The following is a 27,419-nucleotide window of genomic DNA, read 5'->3' as shown; positions in this document are numbered from 1 at the left end:
CTTGTACTTACTGAACTGAAGATTCATAGCTATCATAACATGTAAATGAACTGATCCTTACTGAAACTGGAACAAGATGGCGTAAGTCATTTACCTTTATAAATAGTGTAAATGAACATGTGTATACAAGCAAGATGCACACTTTCTTTAAAGTTTTTGTAGCAGGAAACAGCACAATGGAAACATAAAAAGCCAAGTATGATACACATGGACTTATAATATTCTGTTGTAATACTTTTCTTCTTTGTTTTATACACATTTCAGAGACTTATAAGCTATTGAAAAATGTCACACAACCAGTTTTTATACAGAAGAATGACTAGTTTGTTGAAAATTCTGGACCGAATGGTCTTGGTATAACTGCCCAATTATGGCAATAATTCAAACAGTTTCTATCACAGTCTGAATATGGTCACAACAGTAAGGAGAAACACTTTTGTTATTCATCTCCCTTAGGTCCACCAGGCTCAGGCAGTTCGTCGTCGTCTTCTGCTGACACAGTAACACCGTCTCCCGTATAGTCGAGAGGCAACTCAACTAAGCCATTCTCATCAACTTCGGAAAGAATGCTGCAGATCAGAGGAGACTCCACACCAAGCACGTACTCACACGTCTTTGGCTCCAGTAAATACAGTGCAACAGCTCCCGGACTTGCACTGTTCTCTAAGCATTTTAGTTTTACCTAAAACATAAATAATGTGTTTTAGCGTACAACAGCAATCTTAACATAGTTTGAATTTAGAGAAAAATAAATTCAATTTTATTGCAGGATGAGTTGCAATTGTGTACATTTCCTCACTAAACACAATTTCAACAACTTCTGCTGCAAACATATTAACATGTTTCACAGTATTATTTTTAAAATGAGACTCCATTTCAGATTTTTATCTAGAAGTCTGGAATCACGAAAACTATTCATATATTACCAGTTTGAGAGATTACAAACAGTCCATTTTCAGACCTTCACTTATTGAAAGTAATTTGTAAATGTTTATTCATTATTTAAACACGTAATTCATTCATTCACTTGAGCTAAACAGCCTAGATAAGTTGAAGTTCGTTTGATATGTTGAGGTCTCTTAAATCCAAAAGTAGAAAGGTTACTTTGGAAAAGAGGGAGACAATTTTGTATGTATAAACTATTTGAATAGACTTTACAATATCAGACAGAAAAATAAAAACCTATTATTGACACAGCAGTGTAGGTTGTGGGGGACAGTAGGTTATCATAGGTGGACACCTGGATAATTTTTCGAGTTGGGAATGTTTTCTAAGGATAACTCTCATCTGCATAGTTCAAAAAAGGTGGTGGTGGAGGGAAGGATCCAGATGGCCCAGGTTGTGAAGCAGCCATTAAAATCAAGCATGTCACGTTCAGCTGCATTTATGCCAAAGAGTGGTGCACTTTGTTCTTGGTAGCTGTCTGGTGGCCATTCATTCTGGTGGACACCTGGTTGGTAATAATACCAATATACAAAGCTATGCAATGATAGCAGCGAGCTGGCAATGACATGTGGCTTTCACAGGTGGCTCTGCTCTGATGGAGTTGGGTGAACTTGGGACAGGAAGATGAAGCGCTGGGTGAATGGATTTGGCAGCTCTTGCATTTGTGTCTCCCACAGGGATATGAGCCCTATGGCAATAGACTGGGATTGGGAGTGTCATGGGAATGGACTAGGATGTTGCAGAGATTGAGTGGGCAGCGGAATATGACTTTAGCAAGGATGGAAAGGATCTTGGGTAGGATGCCTCTCATTTCAAGACATTATGATACATAATCACAGCCCTGGGTGAAGGATATGATTCAGTTGTTCCAGTCCGGGGTAGTATTGGGTGATGTAGGGAGCGCTCCTTTGTAGCTGGTTCTCAAGGGTGCTGGGACGATTGGGAGTATGCGGGGATATGGCATGGGAAATCTGTTTGAGGATCAGATCTGAGGGTGATGCCTGTCTGTGAAGACCTTTGTGAGACCTTCAGCATATTGGGTAAGTTGCAGTCTGGCCAGATATAGCAGTCATATGTGTATGAGGTGTGCTTGCTCGTGGGAATATGTGTGTGTTTTCCTTTCTTTTCTGAAGAAAACTTCGGCTGAAAGCTTAGTGCGTAACAATCTTTTCATTGTGCCTGTTTGCAATTCAATGTATCATCTTTAAGGTGAATAGCAATCAATCCTTTCTATGACTGCTGATATTTCAACCTAGACTTCCCACTACAACAGATCAGTATGATTAATAGTAAGTAGCCCTCCACTGAATGGCACAAGTCTTCGCTTGTTCCGCTGGATGAGGGCTAATCTAAATGTATCCTATGCCATTTACCAAGGCAAAAAGAATACTTAGAAAAATCCATTGTAATCACTTCTTTTCGTTAACTGATGTTCATTACACCTTTAACAGAGTGAAAGCGTAATTTTGAAACATTATTCACTATGAGGTGAATTAAAATGTGGCATCTTTCAAAGGAAAATCTCATAATTTACTAATTTAAGGAAAGTGTTGTGAAGCCCACAAACTGCACGAGTTACACTTCAGCTATACTATCAGATAAAATCAAGCTGGAGACATGCATATCTCACCTCAGTTTGGCGGGCACGACCAGTTTTGTCACATATTGTTCCCCCAGTATACAAATGGGAAATATGTTTTCGCTGGCCAAGTGGTTTTGGTCTTTTGTGGGGGTTTCTGTATAACCAATTCACATGTGCTTCCTTGTTAAAGTATCCAAGGTTGACCACTGTTTTTGTACCATCTTTTTCTTCGTGAAACTGTTTCACACTTGCTCCATAGCAAAACTCATACTTCCACCAACCTGTACCCTGAAATGGTTTCATAAGACAAATGTGTTGTAATTTACAGGTATCATTAGTAATATGAAATTAAATTAACAATTATGTTATTGGAAATATACTGTTACAAGTCAAAACTCTCTTCTCAATTAAGACAGACACCAAAAATTAGAGAACGAAGGAAACAACAAATGAATTTCATAACACAACCCTTTAAGCACTCCACAGGAATGCTCCCCCAGGTTTTTGTAGAAGGAAAAACCTGAACAATTAAAATGAATTCTGTGATCCAGTAAATAGCACATAGCAAACATATTGATGCCAGCAGTAACTATCAGGGCAAGGAAAGCTTTTACTTACACAGTTTAAGTCACCTACATCACAACACCTTACATTACTTCACAAACAGTTCAAAATATCAAAATGAGGTTTTCAGCAAATGGTAGTACACAAAGGAGCAAATATTTTCATGTCTTGTCCATTCCCTTTTCTTATCAATCAATATTCTGAAGCAAACAATGGAAAATCCAAGATGGAGTGTAACAATATTATGAAAAGGAAAGTTGTTACTCATCATATAGTGGAGATGCTAAGTCGCAGATAGGCACAGCAAAATGACTGTCACAAATAAAGCTTTCGACCAGTAAGGCCTTTGTCAAAAATACACGACACACACACACACACACACACACACACACACACACACACACACACACACAACTCACACACATGACTGCAGTCTGCACACTACATGGCTTCAGTTGCCTGAGACTGCAGTCGTGTGTGTGTGTGTGTGTGTGTGTGTGTTTCGGCACCTTACTGGCTGAAAGCTTTATTTGTGACAGTCTTTTTGCTGTGCCTATCTGTGACTCAGCATCTCCACTATATGGTGAGTAGCAACTTTCCTTTTCATAATATTATGAAGCAGTTATGTAATTTTAAATTGAAATTAAACACTTTTTAAAAGTGTGATACACCATGAAAAGAGAATACAGTGATATTGATATCAAATACCATTAAGAAAAGTATCTTGTTCCATACATAACAACAACTGCTTCAGTATGTGGACTGACAAAAAAGTGAAGAGTATTAATCTACATCAAGATACACTACTTTCTTTGCGCACTATCTGCTAAAACATTTCAATAGCTTAAACTTATTATGAAATATTAGAAGTGATATGAACTAGATAACCTACACTGCATAATTTAAGTCAGTGCTGTAAGCATTATGGAAGCTCAAAAGGTCAACCAGATGGTCAATGTAACACACCGACCATCACAGATTTTAGGTGAAATTTTGTGTGAGCATTCATACATTTTCCCTATCAACACTGGTAAAGTTTCACTTTCCCCAATCTAATACTTGCAGAGATTTATTCATTTGTCTGACTACACGATAATCATCTTATTTTTTGGGTCTATGGAACAAAAACTGAATCTAATTCATTTATCTAATATTGCAGCTACCAACAGTGGACACACAAATTTTCAACACAATATCTCCTCCAATATTTTCATGAAAGAAACAAAACCAGGCCATCATCTTGTACAACTTTATGAGCTCTCTTAAGCGGCATAATAAAAAAAGATTTCTTGAGAAGTTTAGCTTTTTATACCTCTGTAGCAGTGGGATAAATCTAAAACTTTGCACATATAATTTACCAACAAAAGATTTTAGAATATAAAATTTCATTCCCCTACTGCTTTCCAATAGTCTACAAACTAAGGACAAAGTTGATGACTTTCCTAAACATGCCAAAAATGGTTATTTTTGGCCAACTCTTGGGGAGGGGAAAAAAGAGAGAGAGAGAGTTTTCTGCAAACTTTTTAAACCATTTTCATTAGAAAGCCCATATTCTAAACCAGCTAAACAACTTTATTTGGTTTTGTGACGCAAGCATATAAGGCCCCAAAAAGTAACGACAATGTGAAGTAGTCGGCTGAAAGAAGGATGCTAGGGGGGGGGGGGGGGAGAAAAAAAAGGTCGTTTATCTTTCTATATCTCCAAAAGTAATGGTAGAATAAAACTGAAATTTTACACGTAATACCTTACCAATGTATGGTTTTAGAACATACAATTTTATCCTCCTAGTGCTTTCCAATAGTCTCCAAATTAAGGGCAAAGTTAATGATTTTTTTCTAGTAATGCCAAAAATGGCTATTTTTGATCCACTTTAACAAAAAAAGTCATCTGCAAACTCCTTTAAACCTTTTTCATTTGGAATATCATGTTCTAAACCACCCACAACACTATATTTGGTTTTGCAATGCACGCATAAAAAAAAGGGTACAAAGTGGAGGTGCATTGAAAATGGGACCATATTTCGTTGGTTTTTAAATTAAATCTGACATCTTTGATTATGTTCTACAATTGTTTGGTACTCTCTGTGGAAGATAATGCCAAAAGTTCTGGTGACTAAAAAATGAGTTTGAGTCTGAAAAACTGCAAATAAGTAGTGTTTTTCGTATTTTTAAACATCTCTACAGCATTCAGTTCAACAGGACTCCTTATAAAAATTGAAATGGATTACGGAATTCAATAGAAAGAAAAGTTTCCTGTTTCTTTTTTTTCCCCATGATCACCATTCTCTAAAATGTGTGCCTGGTGCCTTTGTTACATGAATTTAGTCTGTTAAACAACCAGGAGTTTAACAGTAAGTTTGTACTTCAGCAGTTTTACAAAAATAAACTAACAGTAACTATTTAACTAACTAATTTCATGTGGAAAATATCACAAGGTACACATTACATAGAAAATCAAATATCAATAATTACTTTAGCAATCAGCTACAAATAGATGTTTACTTCACTCTTGAGGAGCCTTATTCAAAGGATCTCCATTTTACTGTTGTGTTCTTCACAGCATAGTGAGTGGGTTCTTTTGACTGACAAGGGGAGGCCGCCAATTGTGAAATTCAGATTCGATTCATACTGCGCATAATAAAAGCTCATGGCCAGAGGTGTAATGCGGCAAAGCACCAAGATGCACTTCTCAGCCGTTGTCGAGAAAATCGACAGTTAAAATAAACCGTTGCGGTGAAATACTCTCTACGATTATTAATTTTCTACAGCGTCGTGGCCCAGCGGTAAGCGCTTGGGTTCGTAATCCAAAGGTCACCGGATCGAATCTTGCACCATGCAACTTTTGTTTTTTTTGGTATTTGTTTTTTGTAATTCAAATGTGTACACACACACACACACACACACACACACACACACACACACACATATATGATGTGACTTACCGAACGAAAGTGCTGGCAGGTCGATAGACACACAAACACAATCACACACACAAAATTCAAGCTTTCGCAACAAACTGTTGCCTCATCAGGAAAGAGGGGAAGGAGAGGGAAAGACGAAAGGATGTGGGTTTTAAGGGAGAGGGTAAGGAGTCATTCCAATCCCGGGAGCGGAAAGACTTACCTTAGGGGGAAAAAAGGACAGGTATACACTCGCTCACACGCACATATTCATCCATACATATACAGACACAAGCAGACATATTTAAAGACAAAGGGTTTGGACGGGTATACACTCGCGCACACACACACATATATCCATCCACACATATACAGACACAAGCAGACATATTTAAAGACAAAGAGTTTGGGCAGAGATGACAGTCGAGGCAGAAGTGCAGAGGCAAAGATGTTGAATGACAGGTGAGGTATGAGTGGCAGCAACTTGAAATTAGCGGAGATTGAGGCCTGGTGGATAACGGGAAGAGAGGATATATTGAAGAGCAAGTTCCCATCTCCGGAGTTCGGATAGGTTGGTGTTAGTGGGAAGTATCCAGACAACCCGGACGGTGTAACACTGTGCCAAGATGTGCTGGCCGTGCACCAAGGCATGTTTAGCCACAGGGTGATCCTCATTACCAACAAACACTGTCTGCCTGTGTCCATTCATGCGAATGGACAGTTTGTTGCTGGTCATTCCCACATAGAATGTGTCACAGTGTAGGCAGGTCAGTTGGTAGATGACGTGGGTGCTTTCACACGTGGCTCTGCCTTTGATCGTGTACACCTTCCGGGTTACAGGACTGGAGTAGGTGGTGGTGGGAGGGTGCATGGGACAGGTTTTACACCAGGGGCAGTTACAAGGGTAGGAGCCAGAGGGTAGGGAAGGTGGTTTGGGGATTTCATAGGGACGAACTAAGAGGTTACGAAGGTTAGGTGGACGGCGGAAAGTCACTCTTGGTGGAGTGGGGAGGATTTCATGAAGGATGGATCTCATTTCAGGGCAGGATTTGAGGAAGTCATATCCCTGCTGGAGAGCCACATTCAGAATCTGATCCAGTCCCGGAAAGTATCCTGTCACAAGTGGGGCACTTTTGTGGTTCTTCTGTGGGAGGTTCTGGGTTTGAGAGGATGAGAAAGTGGCTCTGGTTATTTGCTTCTGTACCAGGTCGGGAGGGTAGTTGCAGGATGCGAAAGCTGTTGTCAGGTTGTTGGTGTAATGCTTCAGGGTTTCCGGACTGGAGCAGATTCGTTTGCCACGAAGACCTAGGCTGTAGGGAAGGGACCGTTTGATGTGGAATGGGTGGCAGCTGTCGTAATGGAGGTACTGTTGCTTGTTGGTGGGTTTGATGTGGACGGACGTGTGAAGCTGGCCATTGGACAGGTGGAGGTCAACATCAAGGAAAGTGGCATGGGATTTGGAGTAGGACCAGGTGAATCTGATGGAACCAAAGGAGTTGAGGTTGGAGAGGAAATGCTGGAGTTCTTCTTCACTGTGAGTCCAGATCATGAAGATGTCATCAATAAATCTGTACCAAACTTTGGGTTGGCAGGCCTGGGTAACCAAGAAGGCTTCCTCTAAGCGACCCATGAATAGGTTGGCGTACGAAGGGGCCATCCTGGTACCCATGGCTGTTCCCTGTAATTGTTGGTATGTCTGGTCTTCAAAAGCCCACGCTATCCGTGATCTGAAGGCTGACCAGTCCATCGTCATTCTTCTGGCGGACAAGGGTTCCACGACCGTGGTACTTGATCGTCGGGAGTATGTGGCTGAGGGACTGTGTCAGCTTTCAGACAACACCACATACAAAGTTTGCCAAGGTAATCCCATTCCTGATGTCCAGGTGGAGCTTCAAGGAATCCTCAGAACCTTAGGCCCCCTACAAAACCTTTCACCTGACTCCATCAACCTCCTGACCCCACCGACACCCCGCACCCCTACCTTCTTCCTAAAATTCACAAACCCAATCATCCCGGCCGCCCCATTGTAGATGGTTACCAAGCCCCCACAGAACGTATCTCTGCCTACGTAGATCAACACCTTCAACCCATTACATGCAGTCTCCCATCCTTCATCAAAGACACCAACCACTTTCTCGAACGCCTGGAATCCTTACCCAATCCGTTACCCCCAGAAACCATCCTTGTAACCATTGATGCCACTTCCTTATACACAAATATCCCGCACGTTCAGGGCCTCGCTGCGATGGAGCACTTCCTTTCACGCCGATCACCTGCCACCCTACCTAAAACCTCTTTCCTCATTACCTTAGCCAGCTTCATCCTGACCCACAACTTCTTCACTTTTGAAGACCAGACATACCAACAATTAAAGGGAACAGCCATGGGTACCAGGATGGCCCCTCCGTACGCCAACCTATTCACGGGTCGCTTAGAGGAAGCCTTCTTGGTTACCCAGGCCTGCCAACCCAAAGTTTGGTACAGATTTATTGATGACATCTTCATGATCTGGACTCACAGTGAAGAAGAACTCCAGCATTTCCTCTCCAACCTCAACTCCTTTGGTTCCATCAGATTCACCTGGTCCTACTCCAAATCCCATGCCACTTTCCTTGATGTTGACCTCCACCTGTCCAATGGCCAGCTTCACACATCCGTCCACATCAAACCCACCAACAAGCAACAGTACCTCCATTACGACAGCTGCCACCCATTCCACATCAAACGGTCCCTTCCCTACAGCGTAGGTCTTCGTGGCAAACGAATCTGCTCCAGTCCGGAATCCCTGAAGCATTACACCAACAACCTGACAACAGCTTTCGCATCCCGCAACTACCCTCCCGACCTGGTACAGAAGCAAATAACCAGAGCCACTTCCTCATCCTCTCAAACCCAGAACCTCCCACAGAAGAACCACAAAAGTGCCCCACTTGTGACAGGATACTTTCCGGGACTGGATCAGATTCTGAATGTGGCTCTCCAGCAGGGATATGACTTCCTCAAATCCTGCCCTGAAATGAGATCCATCCTTCATGAAATCCTCCCCACTCCACCAAGAGTGTCTTTCCGCCGTCCACCTAACCTTCGTAAACTCTTAGTTCATCCCTATGAAATCCCCAAACTACCTTCCCTACCCTCTGGCTCCTACCCTTGTAACCGCCCCCGGTGTAAAACCTGTCCCATGCAACCTCCCACCACCACCTACTCCAGTCCTGTAACCCGGAAGGTGTACAAGATCAAAGGCAGAGCCACGTGTGAAAGCACCCACGTGACCTACCAACTGACCTGCCTACACTGTAACGCATTCTATGTGGGAATGACCAGCAACAAACTGTCCATTCGCATGAATGGACACAGGCAGACAGTGTTTGTTGGTAATGAGGATCACCCTGTGGCTAAACATGCCTTGGTGCACGGCCAGCACATCTTGGCACAGTGTTACACCGTCCGGGTTATCTGGATATTTCCCACTAACACCAACCTATCCGAACTCCGGAGATGGGAACTTGCTCTTCAATATATCCTCTCTTCCCGTTACCCACCAGGCCTCAATCTCCGCTAATTTCAAGTTGCCGCCACTCATACCTCACCTGTCATTCAACATCTTTGCCTCTGCACTTCTGCCTCGACTGACATCTCTGTCCAAACTCTTTGTCTTTAAATATGTCTGCTTGTGTCTGTATATGTGTGGATGGATATGTGTGTGTGTGTGTGCGAGTGTATACCCGTCCTTTTTTCCCCCTAAGGTAAGTCTTTCCGCTCCCGGGATTGGAATGACTCCTTACCCTCTCCCTTAAAACCCACATCCTTTCGTCTTTCCCTCTCCTTCCCTCTTTCCTGATGAGGCAACAGTTTGTTGCGAAAGCTTGAATTCTGTGTGTATGTTTGTGTTTGTTTGTGTGTCTATCGACGTGCCAGCGCTTTCGTTTGGTAAGTCACATCATCTACAAAAAACTAATAATAAAAAAATGTTGCATGGCGCGAGAATCGATCCGGCGACCTTCGGATTACGAACCCGAGCGCTTACCGCTGTGCCACGATGCTGTAGAAAATTAATAATCGTAGAGAGTATTTCACCGAATGGTTTGTTTTAACTGTCGATTTGCTCGACAATGGCTGAGAAGTGCATCTTGGTGCTTTGCCACATTACACCTCTGGCCATGAGCTTTTATTATGCGTAGTATGAATTGAATCTGAATTTTACAATTGGCGGCCTCCCCTTGTGAGTGTAATTCTTATGTACTTCATAAGACCATGCGAGGTTTTTAATCTGATACATGTTTATAATAATACTACTTTTGGTTATTATTTTCATAGCTATATATTTGTATTTTTGCTGACTGTTTTATTCTGGTGTTATACAATGTGCACAACTTCACTCAACTGCAATCTTAGCCAATGGTATTCTGCAATAATGCTTTTGTGATTAAGTAAAAATGGACACAGCTTGCCTTCCTGCTCAACTGGGCAAGGAGCTGAAGCATCAGGGGTCATGTAATTTTCCACAAAGTGGGGGGGGGGGGGGGGCGGGGGGGGGGGGGTTGGCGACGACTTTGGATTGAAATTGTCCACAGCTTTTAGTGAGTGCAAACAAAAGTACTAGTCCAAGCTTCTTATGCAAAGCTTGACAATACATCCCAAGTTTGTCTACACCATGAAGCTCTGTTGGTGACTAAATGTGAGAGTTTACAAAAAGTGCTCTAATCCCTTGGGAAACAAAAGAGTCAGAATGTGAAGACACGAATTTGGACAGTTGATACTGAAACAGCACATAAGGCTTGTGCTCTGAAGAAGAAGCAGCTTGTACATAATGTAAAGCCAGGTCATCTTGCAAGACTGCATTACATAAATATATCGACTGTTTTCATTGTTACAAATATTTGGAGGACATTTTATCAGCATCATCATTGCAGTCTGATGATGACTTTATACCAACTGTAGAGTTAAACACTATATTATTATCAGTTGGTATTTCACCCCTGAAACAAACTGTAAGCACTCGAGATACGCCTCAGTACTTGAAGCAGAAAATTCAAAGGCCACAGAGTGTAAGTGAAAATCAAATTCCAAATGCTATGTGTGTAAATCAGTTAATTCAATAAGCCAGTAAAAGTACACAATGTGGAGGCTCTGCTGACTATGCACATTTGCTGATTGAATTGGAGGACAAGATGCAGGAATCTAATCATACAAAACAAACACAAATTTTAACCTTAGCTCCTGTAAGGTGGACAATCAGAGAAACAGCAACATATTTTGAAGTATCAGAAAGGATGGTAATGCATGCTTGAAAGCTGAAGGCAGAGAAGGGCATTCTATCGCTTCCTGGAAATCGACAAGTAAACAATTACCAGCAGAAATCATTATAGCTTGCATCACATAAGACAGCGCTACTGTGCATAGAGGCACAGCAGCGAAGGGATGAGAACAGTGCACGCATGGCAGCAGAGGGCGGACAAACAAAGTCCTTGTTGCCAAACTGCATTGCTGTCGACAACTGTCAGGCTCATTTGCTTACGGTACATCATATTATATATTCAGATCTATGAGGGGAATAGTAAATATTAAAACCAATTTCATTCAGTCGTCATGAGAGAAATGTTAATTCATATCTTGATGACATTGCGTCCAGTGCTCCACAGATTTAATCCAAGTGACATCAGGGGCGAGAACAGCTGATAGAGCTATATGAAGACGTGAAGTACAATTTTTCTCAACACGACAAGATCATTGAGACTGCTTGCAATAACTATCATTTATTGTGATTTGAACTGTATCGTAAGTAAAAATTTAATACACAACAGAATGAACTTCAAGCACAAACCGAAATCATTATATTTGCTTGACAACTGTTGCTACTCAATAGATTATATTTGCTTGACAACTGTTGCTACTCAATAGAATTTTTAAAAATGTGTAGAAGGTGTGTGTGACTATCGTAAAAATGGTCAGTAAGTTGTCATATTTTTCAAGGTTAACGGGCATTAAGAATGTAAACTAACTCGTTCGACATTACAGTGAGAAACTGGATTTATAATCCATTAAACAAGCAAACAATTAACCATCATCTGTGAATAACTCCAGGGAATGATGACTAATAACATCAAAAAAGACTGATATCTTGACAAGTAACAGTTACTGTCATTTTAGGGCCTTATCCAATTCCTGCCTTGAAAATGACAGGAGTTTACATGTGGAAAATATCGGACTTTTGAGGAATTTGCCCAGCCACAATCCTCGCTTGTTATTAAACCATAAAATATGGTGGGAGAAGCTTAACTTCTCCTTGGGCAATATGTTGAACATTATAGCCTGCATAATTCAAAGGATGCAAAGTCCTAATCAGAAATGCTAGGAAGTTCTCATTATTATGTACACAACTGATATGTTGACAAACACATTTTTTAAACCACGAGTCCTTAACACTAAGAAATATTATTACTTTGTTCCAAAGTCTACATCCCAATACCACAGTCACTTTTATTTGAATCTGTTTCCGAAAAACCTAATTGTAAATTTACGATGATAGGTTCAGCACTTCCCTGTCAAATTGTTCTTTCTGAAGCTTTTCAGCATGCTGCACACACCATGCCCACGCTACAGGTGGGATGTTGTCTATTGCCTCATGCACAAGAGATTCAGTGAATGTTATCTTGAATGTCCCCCCCCCCCCCTTATCCTTTGCCCAAATTAATTCCATGGGTAGCTCTGAGGGATGAAGTAGTGAAAGCAGCAGACGATCAAGTACGTAAAAAGACGAGGGCTAATAGAAATCCTTGGGTAACAGAAGAAATATTGAATTTAATTGATGAAAGGAGAAAATATAAAAATGCAGTAAATGAAGTAGGCAAAAAGGAATACATACGTCTCAAAAATGAGATCGACAGGAAGTGCAAAATGGCTAAGCAGGGATGGCTAGAGGGCAAATGTAAGGATGTCTCACTAGGGGTAAGACAGATACTGCCTACAGGAAAATTAAAGAGACCTTTGGAGAAAAGAGAACCACTTGTATGAATATTAAGAGCTCAGATGGCAACCCAGTTCTAAGCAAAGAAGGGAAGGCAGAAAGGTGGAAGGAGTATATAGAGGGTATATACAAGGGCAATGTACTTGAGGACAATATTATGGAAATGGAAGAGCATGTAGATGAAGATGAAATGGGAGATACGATACTGCGTGAAGAGTTTGACAGAGCACTGAAAGACCTAAGTCGAAACAAGGACCCGGGAGTAGACAACATTCCATTAGAACTACTGACGGCCTTGGGAGAGCCAGTCCTGACAAAACTCTACCATCTGGTGAGCAAGATGTATGAGACAGGTGAAATACCCTCAGACTTCAAGAAGAATATAATAATTCCAATCCCAAAGAAAGCAGGTGTTGACAGATGTGAAAATTACCGAACTATCAGTTTAATAAGTCACAGCTGCAATATACTAACGCGAATTCTTTACAGACGAATGGAAAAACTGGTAGAAGCGGACCTCGGGGAAGATCAGTTTGGATTCCGTAGAAATGTTGGAACACGTGAGGCAATACTAACCTTACGACTTATCTTAGAAGAAAGATTAAGAAAAGGCAACTATGTTTCTAGCATTTGTAGACTTAGAGAAAGCTTTTGACAATGTTGACTGGAATACTCTCTTTCATATTCTAAAGGTGGCAGGGGTAAAATACAGGGAGCGAAAGGCTATTTACAATTTGTACAGAAACCAGATGGCAGTTATAAGAGTCGAGGGGCATGAAATGGAAGCAGTGGTTGGGAAAGGAGTGAGACAGGGTTGTAGCCTCTCCCCGATGTTATTCAATCTGTATATTGAGCAAGCTGTAAAGGAAACAAAAGAAAAATTCGGAGTAGGTATTAAAATTCATGGAGAAGAAGTAAAAACTTTGAGGTTCGCCAATGACATTGTAATTCTGTCAGAGACAGCAAAGGACTTGGAAGAGCAGTTGAACGGAATGGACAGTGTCTTGAAAGGAGGATATAAGATGAACATCAACAAAAGCAAAACGAGGATAATGGAATGTAGTCAAATTAAATCGGGTGATGCTGAGGGAATTAGATTAGGAAATGGGACACTTAAAGTAGTAAAGGAATTTTGCTATTTAGGGAGTAAAATAACTGATGATGGTCGAAGTAGAGAGGATATAAAATGTAGACTGGCAATGGCAAGGAAATCGTTTCTGAAGAAGAGAAATTTGTTAACATCGAGTATAGATTTAAGTGTCAGGAAGTCGTTTCTGAAAATATTTGTATGGAGTGTAGCCATGTATGGAAGTGAAACATGGACGATAACTAGTTTGGACAAGAAGAGAATAGAATCTTTCGAAATGTGGTGCTACAGAAGAATGCTGAAGATAAGGTGGGTAGATCACGTAACTAATGAGGAGGTATTGAATAGGATTGGGGAGAAGAGAAGTTTGTGGCACAACTTGACTAGAAGAAGGGATCAGTTGGTAGGACATGTTTTGAGGCATCAAGGGATCACAAATTTAGCATTGGAGGGCAGCGTGGAGGGTAAAAATCATAGAGGGAGACCAAGAGATGAATACACTAAGCAGATTCAGAAGGATGTAGGTTGCAGTAGGTACTGGGAGATGAAGAAGCTTGCACAGGATAGAGTAGCATGGAGAGCTGCATCAAACCAGTCTCAGGACTGAAGACCACAACAACAACAACAACAACAACAACAACAACAACAGGGCTACATTGACAGTGACATGTGGGTAAATGCAAAACTGTGTGACCCCGTTCACGTGCAAGGAAGTCACGTTTGCAAGTTCTGTCACGTGACTTTTAAACATTAAAGAGCTGCAGGAGATTGGCACAAGTCTGGTTTATACCGTGCTTAATATTTTTATTTTTAAGCCAGGGGAAAATATCCACTTTTCTGGTGTTTATACTTGGAGTTTTCTCTGAACAGTTGAATTATAACTGGCCACAGCCGACTTCGAAGCAAGGTATGACAAGAATTGTGAATCACGTCATGAAACTGACAGCCTTCATTTCCGAATGGTAGTCGCTGCTGTTTTTCTTATGCATAAATACAAGGTTACTCTCAGAAACAAAACCAGACGAAGAGTCAGAATAATTATCTGAGAACCTATTCCTATGAAAACTTTATAATTGCCAGTACCATCACTCATTTTCCAGCAGATTTTCCTGGAATGATCCTAACTGACCCATGTTTCATCAAGGTAATACACTGTTTAACTACCACCTCCTGTTGTATATTGAGTCTTTATATGGGATGTAGTTCATGCTGCACCTATGTCACTTCTTTGAACTAAAAACTCTCCTCTTAACCTATCAGGAACCAACGTCTTTTAAAATTCTTTACATTGATGAAGCGTTTACCACTGAAGCTAATTTTCTCCTGCATAACCGTAAAATGTTTTTGTGATATTGGGCATTCATCATCCACATGGAGCACTTTAAAACAACATCATTAAAACCATCCATTTGTGTTGCAGATTCCCTGCGATTTCGATGCTTTCCAGGCAAAACGAGACCAACTTTTTCTACAGTTCCTACAGTTCTGACACTTTCATTTACAATTCTCTTTACAGTTCTCTTGCCTACACCACATGGTTCTGGAGTCCGTTCTCGTGTCTTCAAATGTCAACAGGACACCAGCTTTCAAATTCACGTTTGAAAAAGTCATAAATGCGGTAAATAATCCCCCTTGCCTACTTGTGAAGAATTTCACATTTATTGCTGTCACCTGGCTCTTCTCTTAAATTGCACATAAACATTTACAGATACTCATTCACACCTATACTGCCCCCCCCCCCCCCCACCCACACACACACAATTTAAAAAAACTATTTTAAAACAACCCTATTAAAAAAAAAACTGACAGTTGAATGAATAGTTCGGCTGTCACAAAGTACAGCAACAGAGCAACATGTAGGAGCGAGGTTCTCGCTGTTTAGATGCAACTCGCTGCTACCCGCTCGGAAAGAGAATGAGTATAATTGGCTGCCAGTGGCTAGTGGAGGGGAATGTGCAGAATGGCTGAACATTGGGCCACCTTCGAACACGATGCAGACTCTAGTAGAGTGCAAATTTTTTTTGGAGATGATGAATTTAGCGAAGTATGTCCTGGAAAAAGGATTTTCTATCAGTTAGTGTTCCAGGCACAAAAACATACACAAAGAAAAGATCGTTTTGCAATTTACGGGGAATGTACGTATGCTACAAGGATAGAAACGACCCAGAAACGGGGTTCTCAAAATTTTGTGAACTTAGATCAAAATGATGAGTAACAGTTAAACCAACTGGAAAGCATGCAGTCAGTTGGAATGCATGCAGTACGTGTTTGCATACTTCACCAGAGTGTTAAGCTTATGCTTAGTGAAGCAGGAATAAGTGCAAATTATAAAGAGCTTCTTAGCAAAGCGGTCTGCAGTCTGGAATCTAAATAATGCATGCAACATCACCGTGAAAAACGTCTTGGACCAAAGACTGTAGCATCTGCAGTTGCCAGCTGTTGTACAGAGTATGATTCACAGGAAATTATCATGTACAAGCAATGGACCCATACTGATCAGGACACTATGGACACAAAGCAAATGGTAGTGGGTGAATTTATTAAAGAAGTAGCAACAAAAATTTGAAATTTGTCACGCCTTCATTACATTGCTAAACATTAAAGCTTGCATCTTAAAGCCCTTAAATGTGATCTGCAGGAAGATGAGCTCATGATCCTTGTAGTGGACTGTTAAGGCAGCCAGTCCACAGTGAAGTAGCCGAAAGGGCACGCGTCAACTCACGCCGTCTGGCGCGAAGTCTGGAACAGGATTCGTAATGAATGTGATAAAGAAAAGAACATAGCTACTAGAACACTTAACTTTTATATTGTCCTTTGGTATACAGCATTCTGGATGATACAAGTGAGACTCTATCTTGAGGTACATGCAACGTTACAAATGGTTAATGGCGCCTTGCTAGGTCGTAGCCATTAACTTAGCTGAAGGCTATTCTAACTGTCTCTCGGCAAATGAGAGAAATGCTTCGTCAGTGTAGTCGCTAGCTACGTCGTCGTACAACTGGGGCGAGTGCTAGTCAGTCTCTCGAGACCTGCCTTGTGGTGGCGCTCGGTCTGCGATCCTGACAGTGACGACACGCGGGTCCGACATGTACTAATGGACCGCGGCCGATTTAAAGCTACCACCTAGCGAGTGTGGTGTCTAGCGGTGACACCACAATCCTAATAGATTTTAGCAAAAATTATTCATTTGTCATTTAGGATGCAGTGCAAGGTTTCTACTGGGAACCCCCCCCTCCCCCCCCACACACACACACAGACAGAGAGAGAGAGAGAGAGAGAGAGAGAGAGAGAGAGAGGAGGAAGGGGGGGGGGGGGAGTCTTCACCCGTTCTTTCAACTGTCTCGTGTCATGGGGCCAGCTCTATTTGCTACTATAGTCACACCAACATTATGGCATGTGACATACAACTGTCTGTGCATGACTGGGAGACCTCTAGCACCATTCTCCCACTTTCATTCATTTCCACTGAGTTGTTAGTATGTTATGTTACTTTATCTAGCTTGTCCTTAAGTGTACGTAGCAGTGTGCAGCGGAAATTTATGAATTTTTCTGAAGGTTTAGGTTGTGGCTAATTCTCCCTACTTAGGGGGGACTGAGGCCAATGCCACTGCAGCAGCATCCCATGTTGTTTGTTCTGTTTTACGACCACGTTTTTTAGGCATCTTGATGCCCTAATATCTAAAACAGTATCAAGTGGCTGGAGCAGGCTATTTTCAATCAGATTCTTGTATTAGGCCGAACAGAAGAAATGAAACTTCATGGCATATTAAAACTGTGCCCCAGACTGAGACTTGAACTTGAGACCTTTGTGTTTTACAGGCAAGTGCCCTACCGACTGAACTACCCAAGCACAACTCACAAACCATCCTCACAGCTTTAATTCTGCTAGTATCTTGTCTCCTACCTTCCAGACTTCACAAAAGCTCTCTTGTGAAACTTGCAAGACTAGAAGACTGGAAGGAAGGATGCTGAGGGGACATGGCTTAGCCACAGCCTGGGAAATGTTTCCAGAATGAAATTTTCACTCTGCTGCAGAGTGCAGGCTGGTATAAAATTTCCTAGCAGATTAAAACTTTGTGCCAGACTGTACTCGAACTTAGGACCTTTGCCTTTCAAGGGCAAGTGCTCTATCGACTGAGCTATCCAAGCAAGACTCACGACTTGTCCTCACAGCTTTACTTCCGGCAGTACCTCGTCTCCTACCTTCCTATTTAATGAAGTACTGATGGAAGTAAAGCTGTGTGGATGGATAGTGAGTTACGTCTGGGTAGCTCAGTTGGTAGAGCACTTTCCTGCGAAAGGCAAAGGCCCTGAGTTTGAGTCTTGGTCTGGCACACAGATTTAATCTGCTAGGAAGTTTCATATCAGCGCACCCTCCGCTGCAGACTGAAAATTTCATTCTGAGAACAGAGGTAGTTTTACATAACATAAATAAATTAATTAATTCAAAATGGTTAGAAAGGGCTAAAATGATGGATGATAGCTTAAGGGTTTAGCAGTCAGTCTGATCTGTGGTATTTCGTGTGATATATGAAAGTAACTAACTCGTATTGGGGTCAACATTTTCGCCACTTTTCCTGAGTAGTGTGGCCAGTTTTCTCGACTGAACACCATGCATAATAATAATAATAATAATAATAATAATAATAATGACAGCAATTAATAATAATAATAATAATAATAATAATAATAGTTTTTAAAGATCCCAATACCACAATAGATAAATGCAGACTTTGCAAACAACAAATATAAACAGTAGATCACATCACAAGCGGATGTACAATACTAACAAATACAGAATACCCCAGAAGACATGACAATGTAGCAAAAATAAGACATCAACAACTTGCCATACAACATAAACTAATAAAACAACACGTTCCCACATACAAGTATGCATCACAAAATGTACTGGATAATGATGAATACAAATTATACTGGAACAGAACCATTATAACAGATAAAACAACACCACATAACAAAGCTGACATCATACTCACCAATAAAAAGAAGAAATTAACAAAACCAATCGAAATATCCATACCCAATACAACAAATATACAGAAGAAAACAGGAGAAAAAATTGAAAAACACATCCAACTGGCTGAGGAAGTCAAGGACATGTGGCATCAGGATAAAGTTGACATATACCAATTATACTATCAACTACAGGAGTCATACCACACAAAATCCACCAGTACATCAACACAATACAGCTACATCAAAACGTATATATACAACTACAGAAATCCGTAATTATTGATACATGTTCAATTACCCGAAAGTTCCTAAATGCAATGTAACATATACCGTACAGTTAAAAGGAAGTCACACTTGATCAATGTCCGCATCACTTTCCATTTTTAACCAGACATAACGTCTGAGAAAGGAAAGAAGAAATAATAATAATAATACATCAATATAATAATAATAATAATAATAATAATATCTCACAACAAGAAGCGATAGAGCAATTAGATGAAAAGAAGCAGAAATTACAAGCATTGGCCAAACGACTTAGAACATACAAAAAGTGAAAAATAGAAGGAAACAAAACTGAACATTCAACACAAACCAAAAGAAATTTTATCAGACAATAGATAACACACACATTAAAATAGACAACCCACCAAACATAACAGACATGGAACACTTCTGGAGCAACATATGGTCAAACCCGGTACAACATAACAGGCATGCACGGAGGGTACAAGCAGAAACAGACACATACAAGATGATACCACAAATGCCCAAAGTGATAATTTTGCAACATGAAGTCACCCGAGCAAATAATTCTATGCACAATTGGAAAGCCCCTGGAAAAGATAAAATAGCAAATTTCTGGCTAAAGAAGTTCACCTCAACACATTCACATCTAACTAAATTATTTAACAATATGAATATAATAGAAGGAAACATTCCACGTGGGAAAAATATATCTCAAAACAAAGATGATGTGACTTACCAAACGAAAGCGCAGGCAGGTCGATAGATACACAAACAAACACAAACACACACACAAAATTCAAGCTTTTGCAACCAACGGTTGCTTCGTCAGGAAAGAGGGAATGAGAGGCAAAGACGAAAGGATGTGGGTTTTAAGGGAGAGGGTAAGAAGTCATTCCAATCCCGGGAGCGGAAAGACTTACCTTAGGGGGAAAAAGAGGACCGGTATACACTCGCACACACACACATATCCATCCACACATTTACAGACACCAGCAAACATATTCAATATGCCTGCTTGTGTCTGTTTATGTGTGGATGGATATGTGTGTGTGTGCGAGTGTATACCCATCCTTTTTTCCCCCTAAGGTAAGTCTTTCCACTCCAGGATTGGAATGACTCCTTACCCTCTCCCTTAAAACCCACATCCTTTCGTCTTTCCCTCTCCTTCCCTCTTTCCTGACGAAGCAACCGTTGGTTGCGAAAGCTTGAATTTTGTGTGTATGTTTGTGTTTGTTTGTGTGTCTATCAACCTGCCAGCACTTTCGTTTGGTAAGTCACATCATCTTTGTTTTTAGATATAAATTATTTAACAGTTACATTGCAGACCCATACACATTCCTTGATACACTTACACATGGAATAACTTATATGAAACCTAAAGATCAAGCAGACACAGCAAACCCAGCTAAATATCGCCCCATAACATGCCTACCAACAATATACAAAATATTAACTTCAGTCATTACACAGAAATTAATGACACATACAACACAGAACAAAATTATAAATGAAGAACAAAAAGTCTGTTGCAAAGGAGAACGCGGATGTAATGAGCAACTGATAATAGATGCAGAGGTGACATATCAAGCTAAAACTAAACAAAGGTCACTACACTACGCATACATTGATTACCAAAAAGCTTTTGATACTGTATCCCACTCATGGTTACTACAAATATTGAAAATATACAAAGTAGATCCTAAACTGATACAGTTCCTAAACATAGTAATGAAAAACTGGAAAACCACACTTAATATCCAAACAAATTCAAATAATATCACATCACAGCCAATACAGATTAAGCGTGGAATATACCAAGGAGATTCATTAAGTCCTTTCTGGTTCTGCCTTGCTCTGAACCCACTATCCAACATGCTAAATAATATAAAGTATAGTCAAGGAAAAACACATTAAACAAGAAGATTACATATTGGATAACCACATCGACTGCATAGAAGCGATGGAAAAAACAGATGCCTATAAATATCTAGGATACAGACAAAAAATAGGAATAGATAATACAAATATTAAAGAAGAACTAAAAGAAAAATATAGACAAAGACTAACAAAAATACTGAAAACAGGATTAACAGCAAGAAACAAGACAAAAGCTATAAATACTTATGCTATACCAATATTGACCTACTCATTTGGAGTAGTGAAATGGAGTAACACAGACCTAGAAGCACTCAATACACTTACACAATCACAATGCCACAAATATAGAATACATCACATACATTCAGCAACAGAAAGATTCACATTAAGCAGAAAGGAAGTAGGAAGGGGATTTATCGACATAAAAAACCTACATTATGGACAGGTAGACAATTTAAGAAAATTCTCTCTAGAACGAGCAGAAACTAGCAAAATACACAAAGCAATCACTCATATAAATACATCGGCTACACCACTGCAATTCCATAACCACTTCTACAACCCTTTAGATCACATAACATCAACAGATACGAAGAAAGTAAATTGGAAAAAGAAAACACTACATGGCAAGCACCCGTATCATCTAACACAGCCACACATTGATCAAGACCCATCCAACACATGGCTAAGAAAAGGCAATATATACAGTGAGACGGAAGGATTCATGATTGCAATACAGGATCAAACAATAAACACCAGATATTACAGCAAGCATATTATTAAAGATACCAATACCACAACAGATAAATGCAGACTTCGCAACCAACAAATAGAAACAGTAGATCACATCACAAGCGGATGTACAATACTAGCATATACAGAATACCCCAGAAGACATGAGAATGTAGCAAAATTAATACATCAACAGCTTGCCATACAACTAATAAAACAACACGTTCCCAAATACAAGTATGCACCACAAAATGTACTGGAGAATGATGAATACAAATTATACTGGAACAGAACCATTATAACAGATAAAACAACACCACATAACAAAGCTGACATCATACTCACCAATAAAAAGAAGAAATTAACAAAACCAATCGAAATATCCATACCCAATACAACAAATATACAGAAGAAAACAGGAGAAAAATTGAAAAATACATCCTACTGGCTGAGGAAGTCAAAGACATGTGGCATCAGGATAAAGTTGACATTATACCAATTATACTATCAACTACAGGAGTCATACCACACAATATCCACCAGTACATCAACGCAATACAGCTACATCCAAACGTATATATACAACTACAGAAATCTGTAATTATTGATACATGTTCAATTACCCGAAAGTTCCTAAATGCAATGTAACATACACCGTACAGTTAAAATCACGCTTGATCAAGGTCCGCGTAACTTACCATTTCTAACCAGACATAACGTCTGAGACAGGAAAGAAGAATACCGTATTTACTCGAATCTAAGCCGCACTTTTTTTCCGGTTTTTGTAATCCAAAAAACCGCCTGCGGCTTAGAATCGAGTGGAAAGCAAGCGGAAGTTCTGAAAAATGTTGGTAGGTGCCGCCACAACTAACTTCTGCCGTCAAATGTATGTAGCGCTACACAAGCATGCTTTGTGGGCATAAAGATAAATACTGACGCCAAAAACTCTGCATCAGTAAATAAATTTTAAAAAAAAAAGGTAGAAGACGAGCTTTTTCTTTTCTCCGCCCCGAGTTTCGACCACTGCATTTTCATACATTATCCAACGAAGTAAATACAAATTCCGTATTGTTCATCTTCGAATGTAGCAGAATTTCAATGTACTACGAAAATCCGACTGGCAAGACTGTTAGGGATGTTTGTCAATATGGCCAACTCTACGTTCCGAGTTTTTTCATACCTGTGAGAAGAGATGGTTGCTAATAGGAACCTGATGAAATGTGAATCACATGCAGTATTATCTTCACGATAAGAATAATACGAATATAAACATTTTGTCATGTATTCTTTCGTGTTTGCTGCTATCTCATTTAAATCCTGTCTGCCTAATAAACTACGAAACTAGAGTGAGACAACATCAAATGCGGAAGAATATACGTATCGTGTCATGTTTATATTCGTATTATTCTTATACCTAATAGTGATGGTCAGAAATGAAGCACGGCAACCGACTAGATTTTAAATGTAAGATGACTAGTTTCTGTGCAGAATTTGATGTACTAAAGATTTTCAAAAGGAGAAAAATTTTCGCTATACTCTCGTTCAGAACATGTTCTATCACACGCAGTCTATTATTTGGTTCTTGTTGATCATTATCAAAGAAAGCAGCAGTGTAAGTAACAACAAATAGCAGTCTCTTGCCATTGTTTCGCTAATGAGACGATTCCTCTTTTTTTTTTTAAGCGGCGGTAGAGCGCACAAAAGCAAGTCATGCCGCGAGCGGTGACAGGCCGTAAACACGCACTATCAAAATGCGTCAAACAATGCATGACACAGTACAGTAATGCATTTTCAGCTTAGAGTGACGTAAACACCTATAACAAAGAAAACAGCACTTACCAGATCAAAGCAAAATAAGCAATCGATTCAAACCAGATGAAGCACGTGAAAAAGGAAGGGTACCCGTATAAATACGGACGGAGCACCTGACGCATAGCAATGGCTACCTGGTAAAGCTTAACTGCTAAGGTTACGACTCGAACCAAACTACTGTAGCTGTATCGTCATTCATTCGACCTAAATTGTGTCTCATATTACAATGGACCAACTTTGTTTCGATTTGGAGGTGCGGCCTAAAACTTTTCTCTCCCCTTGAATTTCGAGTCTCAAATTTCAGGTGCGGCTTAGATTCGGGAATTTTTTTTTCCCTTTATTTCGAGTCTCATTTTTCAGGTGCGGCTTAGATTCGAGTAAATACGGTAACAATAATAATAGGAAACTTCCCAACACATAAATGGACTAACCAAAATGGATGGAGGTTGGTCGAATTGTGCAGGATATTCAACCTTAAAATCATGTCAATGTCAAGAAGAAACCATCAAAACATGACATGGACATCACCCAACTCACTCACTAGTAAATTACAAATTGACAATGTAGCAATTTCATATCCAAACCACAGGGAAATCATGAATACCCAAGTAAGAAAGGCTCCAAATGTAGACTCAGACCACTGCCTAACAAGAATCAAACTACAGTTAAAACCTCTGAGGTTCACAAAAAGAAAGCCACTAATCCCAAAATTTGACACTAGCTGGATTCAACCATCTTTCAAAGAAGAATTACAGAAAAAGTCCTCCACAATTGGAAGCAACTCAGAAGCAAACTAATTAAAACTGCACAAACACTGATACCTCTGCAAAAAAGAAAAAAACACTCTTGATGGAACGTAGAATGTGAACAAGCAATCCAATCTCGACAGAAAGCATACAGCAATTGGAACAGCAGAAAGACTGAGAAGAATCACAATACATTCCTGACACTACAGAAAAAGACAGCCCAATTAATCAGAAAGACCAAAAGGAAATTCAAAAAGGAGCAGCTACTTGAAATCGAGAAGGACTTTGAAACAAACAACACGCGAAATTTTTACAAGAGTTTCAAAAACAAAACTCACAGGATATCAGCTGCAAAATCTTTGCTTCAAGAAAGGAAATTGGCAATTTGCATTGAACAATCAGGAAAATTGTGAAGAACTTGCAAGATATTTTGAAAAACTGCTGAACTGTCCAGAACCAACACAAAGATTTCCACCTCAGGTACCTGAATCCACAAATCCAAACTCATTATCACCGAATGTAGAGGAAATCACCAAACAGATCAAATGTCTTAAAAACAATAAAGCTGCAGGTGAAGATGGAATTGTAGCAGAAATTCTCAAATCAGCAGGCTAAAAACTATAAAAGAAATCACTGAAATAATACAAGACATTTGGCAAACAAAAAGAATTCCGGACGACTGGAAAAATGCATTAATTCATACTCTACACAAGAAAGGAGATAGATCAGATGTAAACAACTATAGGGGAATCTCACTGGTATCAGTAGTATACAAAATTCTATCCCAGCGCCTTCTCGATAGAACACAACAACAACTTGAAGCAAAAACTGGAGAATATCAGGCAGGATTCAGACCAGGCCATTCATGCCCAGAGCAAATTCTGAACTTAAATCTAATCTTAATACATCAGAGAATAAGTGGCAAAGATGTAGTTTGCACATTTGTTGACTTTAAAAAAGCCTACGATTCAGTTGATCGTCAATCATTATTCCAAATATTAAAAGAACAGGGTTTAGATCTGAAAACACTTGCAATCATACAACAGACATTGATAGACACAAAATGTAAAGTCAAATTTATGGAGGAAATCTCTGAACCTTTTCTGATCAACACAGGAATAAGACAAGGAGATGAACTTTCTCCACTACTGTTCAACTGCATCCTTGAAAAGGTGATACAAGAATGGCGCAAACTGAAATCAACCATCAAGATTGACCAACCAATTACTATTGGCAGAGGAAAACTAACAGTAGCATTTGCAGGTGATCTAGCCATCTTAACTCACGATGTTTCAACAGCCAAAAAACAGATTGAACTTCTGAAAGAAACTGCGGAAAAAGTCGGCCTGCAAGTATCTTATGAAAAGACAGAATATATGACTTGCAACAACCAAGCACCAAAATTCATGGAGGCAAAATATGGCAAAATTAAATGAGTCCCACAATTTAAATAGCTTGGTGAAACAATTCAGGAAAATGGAATAGAAACAAAAGCAACGAAGTCAGATGCCAAAAGATGGACACTGCTTATGGACTCGGTCAAAATACCTACAGTAAAAAATGTGTCACCAAGTACACAAAACTACGACACTACAATATCGTCATAATACCGGAATGTCTATATAGATCAGAGACACTAACTTTAAACAGGAAAACAGACATAGAAAACATCCAGAAAAAGGAACGGAAGATCATAAGAAAAATATTAGGCCCAAAACTTGTACATGAACAGTATCGGCTCAGAGGCAAACAGGAAATCAAACAATACTCTAATATTCACAGTGACATTACAAAACACAGATAAAGGTTCTATGGACACATCAAAAGAAAGAATCTGGACAGACTTACAAAGCAAATAATTGAATTCTATGAAAACAGGAGTGAATCTAAAACAGACCCAGTGAAATGGATTAGAGAAATTAAAACAGATCTGAAACTAGCAGGAATTACACCAGAGGATACCCAAGACAGGGAAATCTTCAGATCCAAAATTCACAAGTGGCATGTTGACCAAGAGGAGAAACCAAAGATGAAGACTGGAACAATGTGGTCTCAAGAAAGAAAAGAAGCCCACAGCAAAAGAATGAAAGAAGTACGGGCACAAAGAAAAGCAAATGCACGCCACTAAGTACTTTGCTTAGTCCTAATGGGCTCATTCGCAATTATTATTAATATTATTAATAATAATAATAATAATAATATATTGGAAAATATACAAAGTAGATCCTAAATTGATACAGTTCCTAAACATAGTAATGAAAAATTGGAAAACCACACTTAATATCCAAACAAATTCAAATAATATCACATCACAGCCAATACAGATTAAGTGTGGAATATACCAAGGAGACTCATTAAGTCCTTTCTGGTTCTGCCTTGATCTGAACCCACTATCCAACATGCTAAATAATACAAATTACGGATACAATATTACTGGAACATACCAACACAAAATCACACATTTGCTATACATGGATGATCTAAAACTACTGGCAGCAACAAATCAACAACTCAACCAATTACTAAAGATAACAGAAGTATTCAGCAATGATATAAATATGGCTTTTGGAACAGACAAATGTAAGAAAAATAGCATTGTCAAGGGAAAACACACTAAACAGGAAGATTACACATTGGATAACCACAGCGACCGCATAGAAGCGATGGAAAAAACAGATGCCTATAAATATCTAGGATACAGACAAAAAATAGGAATAGATAATACAAATATTAAAGAAGAACTAAAAGAAAAATATAGACAAAGACTAACAAAAATACTGAAAACAGAATTGACGTCAAGAAACAAGACAAAAGCTATAAATACTTATGCTATACCAATATTGACCTACTCATTTGGAGTAGTGAAATTGAGTAACACAGACCTAGAAGCACTCAATACACTTACACAATCACAATGCCACAAATATAGAATACATCACATACATTCAGCAACAGAAAGATACACATTAAGCAGAAAG

General features: G+C 39.6%; 1 protein-coding gene across 2 annotated transcripts in view; it reads right to left on the bottom strand.

The window, feature by feature from the left end:
- Positions 1-210: 210 nt before the first annotated feature.
- The window catches only part of LOC126194781 (endoplasmic reticulum lectin 1), a 116,583-nt gene continuing 89,374 nt past the window's right edge, over positions 211-27,419 (bottom strand). For both annotated transcript variants that reach the window (XM_049933078.1, XM_049933079.1), the window contains 2 exons: positions 2,576-2,815; positions 211-682 (listed from right to left, as the gene is read on the bottom strand). In XM_049933078.1, coding sequence (XP_049789035.1) covers positions 440-682; positions 2,576-2,815 — 483 coding nt within the window. In that variant the 3' untranslated portion in view covers positions 211-439. The remainder of the gene's footprint in view (positions 683-2,575; positions 2,816-27,419) is intronic.

Source organism: Schistocerca nitens, chromosome 7 (assembly GCF_023898315.1).
Source record: "Schistocerca nitens isolate TAMUIC-IGC-003100 chromosome 7, iqSchNite1.1, whole genome shotgun sequence".
NCBI lineage: Eukaryota > Metazoa > Arthropoda > Insecta > Orthoptera > Acrididae > Schistocerca > Schistocerca nitens.
Note: the sequence above shows the minus strand (reverse complement) of the source record. Positions and strands in the feature narration are given on the sequence as shown.